This window comes from Nannospalax galili, unplaced genomic scaffold (assembly GCF_000622305.1).
Source record: "Nannospalax galili isolate Female #2095 unplaced genomic scaffold, S.galili_v1.0 scaffold265, whole genome shotgun sequence".
NCBI classification, from domain to species: Eukaryota; Metazoa; Chordata; class Mammalia; order Rodentia; family Spalacidae; genus Nannospalax; species Nannospalax galili.
The window spans coordinates 287086-305212 of NW_008353747.1; the positions used below are offsets into that span (position 1 = coordinate 287086).

At 41.3% G+C, this 18127-nt stretch overlaps 1 protein-coding gene and 1 pseudogene across 1 annotated transcript in view; one reads left to right on the forward strand and one right to left on the reverse strand.

Moving 5' to 3' along the window:
• The window catches only part of Ube4a (ubiquitination factor E4A), a 52034-nt gene that overhangs the window by 29882 nt on the left and 4025 nt on the right, over nt 1-18127 (reverse strand). Inside the window, exons 2-8 of the mRNA XM_008850895.3 lie at nt 14762-14922; nt 6424-6597; nt 5393-5505; nt 3574-3726; nt 2678-2837; nt 1736-1938; nt 1089-1280 (exon numbers count right to left, since the gene is read on the reverse strand). Coding sequence (XP_008849117.1) covers nt 1089-1280; nt 1736-1938; nt 2678-2837; nt 3574-3726; nt 5393-5505; nt 6424-6597; nt 14762-14882 — 1116 coding nt within the window. The 5' untranslated portion in view covers nt 14883-14922. The remainder of the gene's footprint in view (nt 1-1088; nt 1281-1735; nt 1939-2677; nt 2838-3573; nt 3727-5392; nt 5506-6423; nt 6598-14761; nt 14923-18127) is intronic.
• LOC103748332 lies at nt 9523-11497 on the forward strand (annotated as a pseudogene).

The window sequence follows — 18127 nt, forward strand, 5'->3', positions numbered from 1 at the left end:
AGATTGAAAAAATACTTTTGGCTTTGATTTTCAAGGTGGTTTTCATAGCAATTATTCAACTCTGTAGCTGAATAACTGTATATTACTGTAGTGTATCAAGCTATAAACAATACAAACAGATATGGTTAGAGTCAGTTAATCTTTTTGTTTAAAATTTTTTCCTTAAATTCATTTATTTAATGTGTGTATATGGGAAGAGCATGCCATGGAGTGTGTGGGAGTCAGAGGACAACTTGCGGAAATAGGTTCTTTCCTTCTACCATATGGGACCTGGGACTTGAACCCATGTCATCAGGTTTGGTGGCAACTGCCTTTATAACTGCTGCACCATCTCTTTGGCCCCAATAAAATTTTATATACAGGAAAAAATAAAAAAAACAAAAAGAAAAAAGAAGAAAAAGGTGGCTGGCTGGGTTGGCCACTGCTGTGGTTTGCCAGCAACTGTTTGCTGGTGCCATGATGATGAAACAGTGAAAGGGACATGTAAACTATGTCCAGTCTACCCCTCTGAATGCCTCATGTTGACCAGACCTCTACTAAAATTTATGTTGAGGCCCAAGCAGAAAGAGGATAGGAAAAAAAAAATGCACAAGTAGAGTTCAGTCAAAATATTTTATAAGCTAAGTGACAACCAGCCTGGTGAGAAGGGTGAGGACTAAGAGGAAGAGGTGGTGTTGGTACAAGGGCTGCAGGAGCTTATTCTCACCCAGCACCACGTTCATCCTCTGTTCTTACTGAATACTGTAAAGAGCATGATTTTTCTCTGTCTACTTTGTTGTTGTTCCTTTGTTTGTTTGAGAAAGGGTCTTATATAGCCCAGGCTTGCCTTGAATTTGCTATACAGCTTAGGATGACCCTGAACATCTCATTCCCTCTGCCTTTATATCCTGAGGGCTAGGATTACAGGTGTGTCGTGTGCCCCACCCCCCACCGAACATTACAAGGGAAGTTTCTTTATATTATTATGGCAAAAGCCAACCAGAACAATTTGCTTTCCCAAAGAAGCTCAAGCAGCCTTATCCACATGTGGTTCCTAAGGAAATACTAATCTAACACCAGGGCTTATGATACCCTGGGAAACATCTCACCTGATGGATGTTGGCCTCCTGTACTTTGATCTCTTGAGGACTGGATCGAGATGGATTCAGGAAGTAGCCATGGTTTTCTATCACACCCGGAGTCTTTAACAAACAGGAGATATTCAGAATGACTCCCAGCAAGGTCTTCTGATACATCTGCCCATTACTAGGGTCCTTAGGCTGAATGTATTCAACAAAAACCTGTAGAAAAGGACAAATCCTACTTGTTCACTGTATGGTAAGATAGAGGGATGGGATGCAAGGGTCTCAGAGAGGTAGACAACCAATCCATCTTTTTTTCTTTTATTCTATAGGACACACCCACCCACACCCACCTTCTTACTTCCACTTCCCAAGTGCTGGGATTATAGATGTGACACCCAACCATGCCCAGTTTTTTTTTTTTTTTTTTTTTTTTTTTGAGACAGGGTCTCCCTGTAGCCTCAGCTGGCCTGGAACTGGCCATGTAGACTAGGATGAACTCAATCTTACAGAGATCTGTCTGCTGCTGCCTCCTGAGTGTTGGGCTAAAAGGTGTGTACCACCATGCCTGGCATGCTTAGCTTTCTATAGGCAGTATTACAGTGCTCTCAGGATAGGAAGCATTAAGTATCAGGTTGTCAGCTTAATAAATACATACTGCTTTTCAGACCTACCTTTGCCATATCCTTTTGCCTAGTGAAATAGAGAAGAATATCCAGATATGCATACAGTAGGATCTGGCAGAGCTCCAGATCTTTTACTCGGCCTAATAAAATATCAAACACTGGGATCATGACTTCAGGAAATGTTCGAACTTCCTCATCCAATAGCAAGGCTTGAATAACCTCTTCTAAAAACTCAGTTACATCTTCAAAATCTAACAGAAGACAAATGAGAAAGAAAGGAGGCCATGGGGAGTTTTTATGTCGTTACCTTTGTCCTTCCTCCCTTTCTCCCTTCCCTCTCTCTCTGTGTCTTTCCTCTTGGTGCTAAGGATCAAACCCAGGGCCTTGTACATGCTAGACAAGTGCTTTGCTATTGTTCTACCACTGAACTACATGCCCAGCTCCATACCTTGGTTCTTTATGATATTTTTGATAATTCTACTTTATTGGAGCTTAAAGATCAAGATGTAAACTTGTGATGGTTTGAATGAAAATGTCCTCCATAGGTTCCAAGTATTTAAACATTTTTGTCTCCACTTGGTGACACTGTTTTGGAAGGTCTTAGAAGGTGTGGCTATGCTGGAGGAAGCACATCACTGAGGGTGGGCTTAGAGAGTTCTTAAGCCTTGTGGGATCTCCAGTTGCTCTCCGTTTCCTGTGCCTGCTTGAAGACGTGAGCATTCTGCTCCTATTCCAGCCACCTCTGCTGCCATGCCTCCCTGCCATGATGGACTCTTGTCCCTTTGGAACCGTAAGCTAAATAAACTCTTCCTTTTGCAAGTTCCTTGGTCATGGTGTTTCTATCAGAGCAACAGAAAAAGTAACTAACAGACCTGTCTTCCTTAATCTGTATCAGAACTGTATGGGTCTGAGACTTTCTAAAACAATTAGAGGAATTTGAAATTTGGAACTCAAAATGTAGAAGTTCAAAGACCTTGCTTATATACTCACGGGCTCCTTGGATGGCTTCCAACATCAAATCTACCAGTTGCTCATGGATGTTTTGATCAACATAGATCTCAGGGGTGAGGAGAACTGTTCGAGTGTTAGACACAGTGAGGTTCCTGCATTGTACTGCAAAGGGTAGCAGATTCTCTGGAACTTTGGTAATCTGCAAACAGCATGAAGAGAGAGAAGCATATAGCTTTTATAACATGGAACAAGAGTAGACACTGCAAACAGAATGGAAAATATATCATGTCCCCAGACTGGTTTCTTGTGGATTGAAAATTCATGACAAACTTGCTCTTTGGCTTAAGGACTCACCTCCCAAAATTCTAATCCTGAAAATGGCAAGTTTAGCTTACTTTAATATTTTCATCTCATTGGAAATGATATTCTTAGATCTGGATTTTTTTTTTTTTTTTTTTTTTTTTAGAGTTTTGCTATATAGCCCAGGTTGGCCTAGAACCTAGAATTCACTACATAGACCAGGCTGGCTCTGAACTTGTGGGAATCCTCCTGCCTTTGCCACCTGAGTGTTGGGATTATAGTCCTGTGCTCACACCTGGTGGATCTGGTGGGGTGGTTTTGGATCTGGTGGGGTGGTTTTGGATCTGGTGGGGTGGTTTTGTTGTTTCTTTTCTTTTTAAGGATGTAATTTCTAAAGGGGTTTGTGTAGAGAACAGAGGCACTGGTTAACTGGGACTAGAAATGGATTCTAAGCCACAGAAAAGAGATTAAAGCTTTATAAGACAATCTCATAATGCTCCTGACACCTAGTTACAGATATACCATGATGGAGATACACACACACACACACACAAACGAGAAACACTGATCTACCCCTGACTTACACGCTGAAGTTATACTCAAGAGAAAATAAAATTTGATGGGGATTCCTTTACCTCTTCCTTAGCTCTCTGGAAGCAGGAGTAAAGGTAACAAAAAATGTGCCTCTCCCCTGCATCTCGATCAGCAGAGAGATTTGATGTTGTAGAAGAAGTCATGTTGATTAAGTGGTTTCCTGGATCTTGAAGTAACAATCGTGCAAAGATAGCCTATTAAGAAAAATAAGCAAACAAAAATACTAAAGTTATCGCAAAGTTAATCTTAGAACATTAAGGTAGAAAAAGTAATTTTGCTATGTATTTTGGCAAGAATCAGGTGTGGTTTAGGGTAAAGAAGGAAAAAGGATTCCATATCTTATTACTTTAGAAAATGTTTGAAAACAATTGTAAATATAGCTAGTGCAAGTTAAGCATCAAGTGTCTGGGATAGTCCCAGCAGAGTAGGCACCAAAAAGTTACTTGTTGAATGGTGTTAAGAATCAGTAATACTTATCTGTGAAATCTACTATTTTGTGTGATTGCTGGGCTTACAAAGATATTTTATATGTAGTTAAATGCCAAGTTATCAGTGTCTTCCCCATTAAAGTTTTTTTTTTTTTTTTGTCTTTTTGAGACAGGGTCTCCCTGTAGCCCCAGCTGGCCAGGAACTCACTATGTAGACCAGACTGGCCTTGAACTCACAGAGATCTGCTTGCTTCTGCCTCCCAAGTGCTGGGATTAAAGGTGTGCACCACCACGCCTGGCCCCCAAAGTTTTATTCTCTAGTGTTAATCAGTTCTTGAAAGGTACTGTGCACCGACTCTGATTTGGATCATAGACTATGATCCATAGTACCATCATAATCTCCTGAATGTCTCCCCCAAAAGGCCCATGTGGTAAAAGCTTGGTCTCTGGAGTGATTCTATCAGCAAGTGGTAGACTCTTGAGGAGGAGGGGGCTAGCATTAGGGGCTTAGGTTATTATTGGAAGCATACCCTTGAAGGAAATTCCAGGACCCCAGGTTCTTCCTCTTTCTCTTTGTTCCCTGGCTCTCGATAGAAGTGGTTTTGCTCTATCACATGATGCCACAGGTCCCAGTGTAGCTAATGGATTATGGATCAGAATGTACAAAACTAAGGGCAATAAACTTTTTCTAAGTTGCATATCCTAGGTATTACAGTACAGCGATAGAAAAGTGCCTAACATAGCAATGCTTTTTGTGTATGACTACATGTTTGTGTACACAGAGGCCAGAGGAGTGTATCAGGCGTCCTGCCCTATAGCTCTCCACCCAGTTCCCTTGAGACAGGGTCTCTCACTAAATCTGGACTCACTATTTTTCAGCTAGGCTGGCTGGTCAGCAAGCTCCCAGAGTTGCTTCTACCTCCACTCTCTCTGGGCCCCAGCACTGCAGTTATTGGTTCAGGTGGTCTCACTTGGCTTTTTGTGGGTGCTGGGGATCCAAACTTAGGTATTACTTCTACTTGCACAGGAAGTGCTGTTACCCACTAAAGCCAACTTCCCAACCCTACTCTGATTTTTGAAAGTATGTAACAAAGAAAAAGATGGGCCTTACCTTAGGAATTTAGAGTCTAATAGGAGTAATAAGACAGGCATATGAAAAAGTCACATGAGATAGTGATAATTCCCATAAAAAATACATAGAAGATGAGGAACTCAGAGGAGGGAGTAAATCCCTATCTGGCAAGCTTTGATGGTATTTTAACTGGTTCTTAAACAATGGGTGGATTTGGACATGAGGACAGGGTGGATGGGAAGAGACCAGTGAAGAATACCACAAACAATGGAAGAGACAGAGGTAAGCAAAGTCATGGTTGAAGAATGGACAGCATCCAGTGCATGGCTAACTTTTGAGGGCACCTATCAGGAGTGGTACCTGCTCAATGTTGCTCATGTCAAGCCAGTCTTGATCTTCCAGTTCTACTGCCATTTCTTCCAAATACACACAGCGACTGGGGATACCATTCCCACTTTTCAAGCTTGGATCACCTGTGAAATGGTTTAGTCTGACAGGTTAAGGATAATGCTCCCAGCCTTATGACAACTGTTTTCATTTCATTTTGTTTTTTGGGATGGGGCTTGCTATGTTGCCTAGACTGGCCCTCAACTCTTAGGCTCCAGTGGTCACTCCTGACTCAGCCTCCGTGGCAGTGGAGACTAAAGGCATATACAGCTGCACTCAGCTCCAGACAACTGACTGTGATAATGTGTCTCTTGAACTATCCCAAACTTGACTCAGGGTAATCCTAAAAAGTAGTTACAACCACAGCTTTGTTACAAACCTCTCATTATGACATTTAGAGAGTAAATTCTGGACATCTGTTTTAACTTTAGGGTTTCATTACAGATAGGGAACAGAGGTAGAACACTGACACTGCTCAGACCCTCCACCAGAGAAGAAAATGGGTTTGGCTACTATTTCTACTTCCTTTTTAAGGTAGTAAATGTAAATACTACACAACCAGTCAGTACCAAGTTGGCAACATTGTTAGAGCCATCGAAATACTGTTTTTAGGTAATTCAAAAGCTTTACTGAGGGGCTGGAGAGATGGCTCAGCAGTTAAGAGCACTGGTTGCTCTTCTAGAGGATCAGGTTCAGTTTCCAGCACCCACATGGTAGCTAACCACCACCTGTAATTCTAGTTCCAGGGAATCTGATGCTGTCTTCTGGCCTCTGTGGACATTGCATGACATGGGTACACTTACATGCAGGCAAAACACTCATACACATAAAATAGAAATAAGTAAATTTTTAAATTTTTACTGAAACATCAACCTTGTATTTCAGGGAGTACAGTGTTGGTTTTAACCATTAGACAAAATAGTTTTTTAGAGCCAAAGTTGTCCCTAGCCCAAACCAAGTAGGAAGGGTGAATAATCAAGATTTACTACAAGTCTATAACTCACTGTTGTCCAGAGTAATGAGGAAGATCCTTTGGATCATGTGATTGATGTTGAGTTGTTCACATATTTCCTGCTGTGACCGGAATGAGCGGCTGATCTCAGACACAGAGTAATCAAATTCATCCAGGCTCTCTGACACACTATTATCCGAGTCATCTGGGCTTGCTGGGAGTTCATCTGCCAGAACATGTAAGCTGTTAAAACACTGCACTTCTCTCTCTCTTCCCCCTTCCCTTTCTTTCTTTTTTGAGACAGCGTCTCCCTGTAGCTCCAGCTAGCCTGGAACTCACTATGTAGACCAGGCTGGCCTCCAACTCAGAGATCTGCCTGCCTCTGCCCCTTTGAGTATTGGGATTAAGGGTGTGTGCCACCACGCCTGGCTGCACTCTGGTCTTAGAACCAAATAAACTACCCAAAGTGATGACTGTAACCAAGAGGAGGAGAATTTAGGATGTGAAGCAAATTATTCATCTCATTAGTGGTCATTTCAATTCAGGCAAGGTAAGTGTATGATTCTGAAATCCCTGACTGTAAGTCTTACGTTTTACACTGTAAGTTTATTACTTCCTCTCCTAATCATACTCTACCGGCCAGAATTAGCAACATCACATCACTTTCCCTGTCGAATCTAGGTGAAAAGGTATGACTTAATAGAGCAAAATGTCTATGGCTTTTTCCTTGAGAACACATTTGTTTTTATAATTCCAAAGTCAGGAATATATCATATAGAATATATTCCCTACAGATAGCTGCTTAACTTAGCTGTGTTCCCTATTCTTATGCTAATGTTCATTACTTTTTTTCACGACTTTTTTCCTTATTCTTATGCTAATGTTCATTACAATGATTTTTTTTGTCATGTCTGTGTGTTGTGTCCGTGTGGTGTCCACCCCCCCCAAGCTGAGGACTGAACCCAGCCAGGGCCTTGCACTTGCTAGGCAAGCATCCTATCACTGAGTTAAATCCCCACCCCTATGATGATTTTTTTTAATTAAAAAATGAGATTGTGTTTTTAGCTGACTTAAAAAACAAAACAGTTTTATTTATTTGTGTGTGTGCATGTGGGGTAGGGCACACCAAGTTGTCAGTGTATATGTGGAGGAAAGAAGACAACTTGCTGGAGTCAATTCTTTCCTTCCACCACGTGGGTCCTGAGGCTTGACCTCAGGTCATCAGGCAAGGTTGCTGGCACCTCTACCTGATAAGCCACCTCACCAGGCCATTTAAAAAGAAATATTTATAGGCCGGACATGGTGGCACATGCCTTTAATCCCAGCACTTGGGAGGCAGTGGCAGGTGGATCTCTGTGAGTTTGAGGCCAGCCTGGTCTACATAGTGAGTTCCAGTACAGCTGGGGCTACAGGGAGACCCTGTCTCAAAAAGACGAAAAAAAAAAAAAAAAAGAAATATTTATTTTATTTTTAAGTGCATGTGTGGGTGTGAGTTTGTGCATATGAGAGCAGTGCCTACAAAAGCCAGAAGCTTCAGAATTCCTGGAGCTGGTGTTACAGGTGGTTGTGAGCCACCTGATGTAGGTGCTGGGAACCAAACTTGGGTCCTAAGTGAGAGCAGCATATGCTTTTAACTGCTGAGCCAGCCTCACCTTAAAAAATAATTAAACAGGGGCTGGAGAGATGGCCCAGTGGTTAAGAACACTGGTTGTTCTTGCAGAAGACCTGGGTTTGAATCCCAGCACCCACATGGCAGCTAACAACTGTCCGTAACTCCAGTCCCAGGGGATCCAACAGCCTCTTCTGACCTCTGTGGCCACTGCATGACACAGGTGCACTTACCTACATGCAGGCAATATACCCATACACATAAAATAAAAATAATGAAAAAAAAATAGATCTGTACCATACTTTAAAACATTTTATGTATGTATGTATATATGTATGTATGTATGTATGTATGTATGTATGTATGTATGTATGTATGTATGTATATGTGTGGGTGTACACATTTGAAGGTAATAGGACAACTTTCAGGAGTCAGTTCTCTATCATGTGGGTTCCAGCAGATCATCAGGACTGGCGGCAAGTCTTCTACCCACTGAACTGTCTCCTGGACTGTCAACTGGCCTTTAACTTATCAACACCAATACTTTTCCCTGTAAGTCATCCAAAGCCTACCTCATTCTACTTATTCATTCTTTGTGGTACTGGGGTCTGGTCCTGGGGCTTCATAAATACTACAAAAGCACTTTACCAACTGAGTTACATCTATTTTTTTTTTCTTGAGACAGTCTCATATAGCTTAGGCTGGCCTTGAATTTGCTATGGTAGTAGATAGCCTGCCTCAGCCTCTTGAGTGCTGGGATTAACAAGGCATGTGCCACCAAGTCTAGTTACCTCACTTCTCTTTGTTTGGCATTGGGGGTTGAACCCAGGGCTTTGCACACGCTGGACAATGCTCTACCACTGAGCTACATATCCTCAGACTTCTTTTTGAGACAGGGTCTCCCTAAGTTGCTTAGGCAGGTCTTGAACTTGTGACCTCTTGCTTAAACCTCCTGAGTAGACAGGATTGTAGGCCTGCACCATCAGGCCCAGTTCATCTCATTTCTTTTAATAGCTAAGTGTAGTTATTATGATTTACATAGCCACTTAAACTCCATGTTTGTTCATCAGATGATAAACATGAGGACTGCTTCTAATTTTCTTTTTAAAAAAATTATTTATCTTTATTTTATGTGGGTGTTATGCCTGCATGTGTACAAGTGCACCTGTGTGGTGTAGTATGCAGTGGACAGAAGAGGGCATCGGATCCCCTGAAACTGGAGTTACTTGGGTATTTCTCTAGTATATATTCATAGAAGCAGAATTGCTAGTTCAAAGATCTTAAGCATTTTAGTGCCAGTGAGATGAATTAGAGGGTAAAGGCACTTGCTGAAAGCCTGGTGACCTGAGTTTGATCTCTGGAACCCATATGGTAGGAGAGAACTGAACATGTAAAGTTATCCTCTGACCTCTGAGCTTGTACACTCATACACAAAATATAATTTTTTAACAGCTTAAGTATTATTCTCAGAGCATGTTTTTCTCTTTGTGCCTACCCATGAGTATAAGAGAATTTATGATTTTTTTTTTTGAGACAGGGTATTACTGTGCAGCCCTGGCTGGCTTCAAACATACTCTGCCTCTGCTGCCTGGGTGCTGGATGTCTCTTTGAATCTAAATAAAATCTGATCTGATTACAAAGGCAGCCATGGGACTGGAGGACTACACTGAAAGGAGGGCATTCATGGAGGAAAGGCCTACATAACCAAGAGAGTAAGAAAACAAGCAAAGGAAACGGCTTGAGTATTGCCATCCTTGAATAAGGAAGGAGAACATGGACCGTCAGCAGCATGAGCAACAGAAGGCACATTTAATTGGGTTGTTCTGAGAACTGTTCCCAAACCAACTCAGCATGGCCTGTGGAGGAGGAGGTGCGCATGGCCAGCCTGCTTCAGTGATACTTTCTCGGTTTAGTTCTCCAAGTCTCTTTACCTACAGAACCTGCATCCAGAATATATGCATAGTGTCTGACTTTTTCTACCCAAATATGGACAGCATGGAAAGCCACATTTACCAGCTTTCTCAGTGCCTCATTGAAAGAAGGCACAATTTCATAATTGTCACCTATGCTTATGGAGATTGAAAAGGCATCTGCTACTTCAGTAATGGCCTCAAAGTTTATTACTTGCCTTTCAGAGTCATGTACAACCAATCTACACCCATCACTTTCCTCCTGCACAGTCTGCCATTGCTCAGGCACATATTTGTTCAGGAGAGAATTACGATAATCCATTCCCACAGTTCTTTCTCTGCCATGGCCCATGATGCTCTCTTTCATGCCAAGACAATGGGGCTCCAGACAGTTTTTACAGACCATTCCCTTTTTGGATTTGCTGATGTCAGCTCGGTGCTTACAAACAAGCTTCTAACTGTGTCTGTTTGTGACATAAACCACATCATTTGTGTCTCTTACACTAGTAAGGAAAATCCTGTACTATGAACAGCACTGAATCCTGAAATAGTACCTGTTATTCCTAATGCTATAGATCCTACTGACTTCACTCCAGAACCATGTAGAAGGCATGACAGTGTAATAACTATTGTTGTTGTCTGCAGACTTGTTTACAGAAAAGGGATTGATTTGCTTAGCGGTATAATACCTGAACTCTGTCAGAAATATCCTGGATTAAATTTCCTAATTGGAGGAGAAGAATCAAAGAGGATTGTTTTGGAAGAAGTATGGGAAAGATACCAACTACATGACAGGGTGCATCTTTTGGGAGCTTTAGAACACAAGGATGTTAGAAATGTCTTAATTCAAGGACATGTTTTCCTTAATACCTCCTTCACTGAAGCATTCTGTATGGAGATTGTAGAAGAAGCCAGCTGTGGTTTACAGGTTGTAAGCACCAAGGCTGGTGAAATTCCTGAAGTACTTCCGGAAAATCTTATTACCTTATGTGAATCTTCAGTAAAATCTTTGTGTGAAGAGTTGGAAAAAGCTCTTTTCCAAGTGAAGTCAGGGACATTGCCAGCTCCAGAAAAGATCCATAATGTAGTAAAGACCTTCCACAACTGGAGGAATGTGGCAGAGAGGACTGAGAAGGTGTGTGAACAGGTAGCAAAGGAAACCATGTTGCCGATGCATAAGAGACTGAACAGGCTCATCTCTCACTGTGGCCCAGTTACAGGCTCCATTTTTGCTCTGCTAGCAGTGTTCAGCTATCTCTTCCTCATTTTCCTGAGATGGGTGACTCCAGTTTCCATCATTGATGTGGCAATAGATGCTACTAAGCCAAGGGGAGTCTGGATTCATCAATGTCCTCACGATAAAAATGAGGCTGAGAATGATAGGTATCCCAAACCAGGTAGAAACAAGTCTGAGATGTAAAGTTTAGACCCTTGTAACAATTCTATTAACATGGTTGTAAATAATCATGCTCTTTTGTTTCTGGGTTTTAAAGCTAATTTTAGTAAACTATGCTATCTCTACATCAGTTACTGTTTTATTTGAGGAAAGGTAAACACGTATGCAATTTCTGAGTATGGAAACTCTTGCACTTCTTTAAAATTCAGGGGAGAAGAGTTAAGTCACTCAAGTATGAAAAGCTCTCAGATTACGGAAAACCCTCTAGTAGAGATATTTTAACATTATATTTTTGACGCTTTGGGTACTAAAGGGCCAAATGTTTTTGGATCTTTTTTGAGCCAGTTTTCAATGTTATACCATTAATTTGACATTTACCAGCCTTCTTTAGGGAGATACAAGTATTTGAACTGTTTTAAGTCAAGTTCATGTTTTTTTTTTTTGGGGGGGGGTCTTCTTGTAGCTCCAGTTGGCCTGAAACTACCTATGTAGACCAGGCTGACCTTGAACTCACAAAGATCAGCCTGCCTCTGCCTCCCAAGTACTGGGATTAAAGGCATGTGCCACCATGCCTGGCTAAGTTCTTGTATTTTTAATTGGACAATGAAGTTATGCTCTTGGATTCTTGTTGGGTCCAGTGTTACATGAAATCTGACTTCTTGAGCAAGATGCTCTATTGGTTACCAGCATGTCTGGATGGTTCCTGTCACTAAGGACTAGTTAACATGAAGTTGTAAAATAGCCAACATGACAAAAAAGTTCAGGCTACTTAATGACAGTTAGTCATCACTGGCACAACTCTGATCCTGTTGTGAGCATTCTTGTGGATGGAACCTTTGACTTCATGTTTATATGAAGAGATATTGCTCTTCAGTTCTAGGGACTAGTACAACCGTTGATGCTAGTACAGACAAACCCTCTGCTTTAAAAAAAGCATTTACTATTATTGTATGTGTATAATATGTATGTTGGGTAGAACAGAGTTTCTACATCCTGACTTCAACTATCAGTGTTGCACTTATAACTATTTAAAAATGAAATTAACATTAATGAGGGATTTACTAGAAGGATTTTGTATTGCTTTTGATGTTACAGTTACATACAGAAAAGTCGTCTGTTAAAACATGCTCATTTGCAAAACTAAAGATGAGAGAATGACATTTAAAAAATATTTTATTATTTTTACGTATATGAATATATTGCCTGCATGTATGTGAGTGCACCCATGTCATATGCCTGTCCATGGAGGTCAGAAGAGGGCATCCAATTCCCCTGGAACTGGAGTTACAGATGGTTGTTAGCTGCCAGGTGGGTGCTGGGAATCGAACCTGGGTCCTGTGTAAGAGCAACTAGTACTCTTAACTGCTCAGTCATCTCTCCAGCCCAAGAATGACATTTTAAACAAAAAATGACCCAATTGTTTAAAACTTTTTAATTACATTTACTGTGTGTGTGCACGTTGTATGTGCGGTTGCACGCTTGCCACAGAGCATGTGCAAGGTGTCTCCACCACGTGGGTCCAAGGGCATGAACTCAGGTTGTTACGCTTGGCAGCAGGTGTCTTTACCTGCTCAGCCATCATGCTGGCCTCTAATTGTTGTTGTTGTTTTTTTTTTTTAATTTTTATTTATTATTTTTATTTTATGTATATGCATGTATTGCCTGCATGTAGGTAAGTGCACCCGTGTCCTGCAATGCCCATGGAGGACAGAAGAGGCTATTGGATCCCCTGGAACTGGAGTTACAGACAGTTGTAAGCTGCCACGTGTGTGCTCGGATTCAAACCCAGGTCTTCTGCAAGAACAACCAGTGTTCTTAACCACTGAGCCATCTCTCTAGCCCCTCTAATTGTTGTTTTAATGGCATTTCTCTATTGAGATTGGATTTTTCATCATTTGATATACAAGTTGCTTATCTTTTGTTCTAGTTTTTCTATTTGGTTATTTTTTTCTTATTGACAGAATCTCTTTATTGTTTCATAAAGCAACTCTAAAGACTGCCTCCCAGAAGGGCACTTACATGGAATGCCCTTATAAAAGAAGTGTTTTTCGGCCAGGCGTGGTGGCGCACATCTTTAATCCCAGCACTAGGAGGCAAAGGCAGGTGGATCTCTGTGAGTTCAAGGCCAGCCTGATCTACATAGTGAGTTCCAGGACAGCTGGGGCTACAAGGAGACCCTGTCTCAAAAAAAAAAAAGTGTTTTTCACTCAAAGCCACAGGTGGAGAGGGGTACAACTGCTTTTCTTTATTGACAAAATGGTTATCCTGAAAATCTGGGCCAAACTCTCAGAAGAGATGCTTCCATGTGATGATTTCAGTAGAAGAGAAACTCAGGAGAGAAGGCCAAAGGTTCTGGCTAATTACTGGTAACAAACAGGTTGGACCTGGTGGCAGGAGGACATTGGTATAAACAAACTCAGATGATGAGGTGCCAAAATAGTAACAGAAGGGCATGTGTCTGTCTCATTCTCACTGCTCTCGGCTCCTGCCAGCCTTACTTCTGTTTACGACTGATTACAAAATTAGCTTTGGACTTATTTTTCTCTTGCTTCATCCATAACCCTGTCTACCCCTAATCTACTATGCGTTTACCTGCTTTTTCAGTCCTAATCACAAAGCAAGGCCAAAACCCAGAGATGCATCTGAACTGTTTTCTTTGCAAATAAACGAAGAGAAAATGTAAAGCATTTCTCCTTTTATCAAAAGAAAAAGCACACTGTTCTCTTTTGGGAGGGGGATCATATCTAGTTTGAAAAAATCCATTCTAATTCTTTTAGTCAGTCTCCAGAGAGGAGGAAGCTGTACTCAATCTTAAATTCAGTCCCAGATGAGGAAAACCATTTTTTCTGGTTAGTGAGAGATTATTCTGATTTTTTTCATATTAAAGCTAAGAATTAGATCCTTAGCAGTTTGTCCTAACAGCTGTGAGCTACAAAGGAGGCCACTCCATGGAACAGAAGATGTACTTTTCCTGGGAGGCCTTATGGAGTATTGAGCTTAAGAGTAACTCTTTTGTGAAAAGGTCAGGAAGCTTTTACAATTCTTTCTTTTATAACTGCTTTCTAAAGCTGTATGTGGCTTGTTTTCCAAACCTACATGTGCTACTTCAATTTTCTATGTTAAAAAGATGACTTATTTTAAAAGTTACTACTAGGCAATTAAAAAACAAAAGTTAACAGTTTGACAGCTTTGGGATCACAGTGGGCGTCTGCTTCCATGGAACCACCTGTTATCCTGCCTCTTTATGCAAGTGGGAGGACAACATAGAGGAAGGCCCCCAAACAAAATCAACCACAAAACCAACAACAAACCAATTTCTGCCCTCAACCAACAGACAGACAGACAGAAAATAAAAGCAAAAACAACTTCTTCCCCAAACTTAAATTCTCATTTCAATTAATTTGCTAAAGAAGACTTGATTTGGGAAGACCGGATTCTAGGTATGTCATCTGCTGCTATTGGCTCCTCTACTTACCAGATTGCTGCTTCAGCTGCTCTTTTTGGATTGCTGCAAACTGCTTGGCATCAGCCAGGGAGCCAAAAAGAGCAGCAAAGGGGTTACTTGAGATGTTGTTATTATTCTCCTGGTCTGTCATTTCACTTTAAGGTATCCTCCATCCAGCCCTAGGGGAGGGGCTATGCAAAAGACAGATGTTAGACTAGAAGGCAGACAAGTCAACTGCTGTGATACACCTTCCATTGTTCTTTCCCATTTCTTGAACACAATACATTTGAAAACACTTTGAGGAAGACGTGCCAAAAACTCCAGACATATTTGACAAGATGGTTACAAACCTACCAACTGGACACAGCCTGATCTGGGGATAGCTAAAACAAAAGAGGCTTAAAAACGGTCAGCTTGCCAGGCGTCGTGGTGCACGCCTTTAACACCAGCACTTGGGAGGCAGAGGCAGACGGATCTCTGGGAGTTTGAGGCCAGCCTGGTCTCCACAGCGAATCCAGGCCAGCTGGGGCTACAGGGAGAGCCTGTCTCAAAAAGACCAAAAAAAAAAAAAAAAAAAAAAAGTCAGCTGGAGTACATTTGTTGACATATATGTATTTACTATACTTTTAAGAAAGTAGCCATTTAAATAGAAATAACTATTGCAGTTAACCATTGCCTGCTAATGGTAGCTACAACAAGGTACTTAGACATAAGAAGGCAAGAACTATAGATTTCCTGTAAGTCTTTAAGTGAGCAGACTAGTTTTCATTTACATGTAGAGAACACAGTGGCACCTGTTCTGACTGCTACAATATAGGACTGAAGCTGGAGATTCTTTAGTTACATAGAAACTCAGATTTTTTTTTCTTTTTTTGAGACCACGTCTCATATAGCCTAGGTAGGCCTCAAATTGTCTATATCTCTAATCCCTCTGCCTCCACCTTCTAAGTGCTAAGATTACAAGTGTGCACCCACCAGGCCCAGCTCAAAATTCAGATTTGGAGTGGAGAATCAAGACCAGAAGTAGATTAGATGTATGTTGTGGGTCTTTCATAATATTAAGTCATCTACTTCAATTTATAGCCTTATAATTACTGACACTCTTTTAACTAAAATCAAAACAGTCTGTGCTTGATTTTTTTTTTTCTTCTCTTTTGAGATACGGTCTTATTATATAGCACAGGCTGGCCTTGAGATCATGATCTTTCTGTCTCAGCCCTCAGAGTTCTGAGATTACAGGCACATATCAACATGCCTGACTAGCCTTTACTTGATCCTATACTAATTTTCACTGTTTATCTGATTTTTTTATTTGTTTAAGACAGGGTCTCCTTGTCACCTTGCTGGCCTGGAACTTGATATGTAGACCAGGTTGGCTTTGCTCTCACAGAGCTCCCCCTGCCTCTGCTTCCTTATGCTGGGATTAAAGGCATGCAGCACGACACCCGACCTTATCTGAATTTTCCCCCCTAATGCTCAAGAAACAAGTTCAAGTGTCAGGTGTACTGTGTAACATGAAATAGATACACATCTCAAAGATGCTGAGGGGCAGAGGAAGAACATTTGGTCTACCTTTAGTTAATCAACCAATCAACTGAATGATCAGTCATTCTGACTGCTTTTGAGACAGGACATCACTATATGGCTGATGCTTCCCTGAAACTGTGTAGCCCAGGCTAGCCTCAAATTTACAATCATCCTGCCTCTGCCTCCTGAGTGTAGGATTACAGTAGTATGCCACCATTATTTACTTATTTTGGGGACATGGTCTTGCTATGAAGAGCCAAGGCTGGCCTTGAACTTGTAATCCTCTTGCTTTAGCCTTCTGAGTGCTGGGATTACAGGCATGTGCCACCATGCTTGGCTTATCTTCAGTTTATTGAAGTAAAGTTCCTTATAGAATCATATTAACAAAAGCTAATTCAAGTTGGAAAAGTTACGCCTAATTACTCAGGAAAGAGAGCTTCTCTCTCTTCTTGACACTTCCAAGATAATACCACCAGTTGCGTCATGGCCTCTTGTCATTTTTCTGCATAAAGCTAACAGCTAATGCAGGACAGGGAGACAGCCTCATCTCCTTTCAGTATGGTGCAGGAATTTACTACTTCAAGGAAATGAACCATAACATGTTGCTCTACATATTTTATTTTTGACATGTATATTTTACTGAGCTTAATAAAAACATAATCCTTGAGAGAGTACTCCCCCATGTAATCACTGTATAAGCTTAATTATCCCCTCTAACTGCTGTAAAGATACCCTGAATTGTCTCACTGTTGGATGATTACCACTGTTCCTCTACCCTAAGGTATCCTGAATTCCAAAAGATTGCAAAAAGTAGAGGGACACCCTTGAGTTTTCCTCTGGGTATTAACTGCGCTCAGTGCATCTATTTGGATGACACTGATTTCATATACCAGACCCAGGATGGGCACAGAAGACAAAGTGACTAATGGAAGAGCAGGCATGAGACTTTGTCAAAGTGTACAGGAGCAAATGAACATTATCTTTGGGCTTTTGGCTCAACCTATAGAGAAAGGAATTCTTTTTCTGTTTGGGTTGCCAGGCTAGTAAGATATAAATCTATAGTTGCCACCTTCACAACATCAAAGGAAGGCCTGCCCCAAAACTAAGCAGGAAAACAGAGCTGCCAGAGAGAAAAAGAAAAAGTTTTCCATATTTTTCAGTTATAAAAGTCAATAAATTCCCGCTGGGCATGGTGGCATATGCCTTTAATCCCAGCACTTGGGAGGCAGAGGCAGGCAGATCTCTGTGAGTTCAAGGCCAGCTTGGTCTACATAGTGAGTTCCTGGACAGCTGGGGCTACAGGGAGACCCTGTCTCAAAAAGACCAAAAAAAAAAAAAAAAAGTCAATAAATTCCCTAATTGCATAAACCAGTGTGAAGTATGTGTGTGTATGGGGGGCGGGGTGTACATGTGTGGTACATCTGTACACCTGGCCTCTGTGGAGGTCAGAGGAGGATATTGGGGGTCCTGTTCTATCACTCTCCAAATTATGCCTTTGGCAGGTTCTCTCACTGAAACTGGAGCTAGGCTGATAGCCGGCAAGCCTCGGTCATCCTCCTGTCTCCACTCTCCACAGTGCTAGGATTACAGGTGTGCATGTGGTCATATCTAGATTTTTATGTGGATTCTGGGGATTTGAACTCAGGTACTCATGCTTTCTTAGCAACAGCTCTTATCCAATGAGTCATCTCTCCCCAGGCCTGTTCTTTTATTTTTTTTAGATAGGGTCTCAATGTATAGCCCAAGCTGGCCTTGAACTTGTAGTGATTCTCCTGCCCCAGCCTCCTAAGTACTGAGATTACAGGCCTATATCCACCATTCCTGGCTTGCTTTATTTATTTGCTTATCATTATTTTATTATTTTGACTT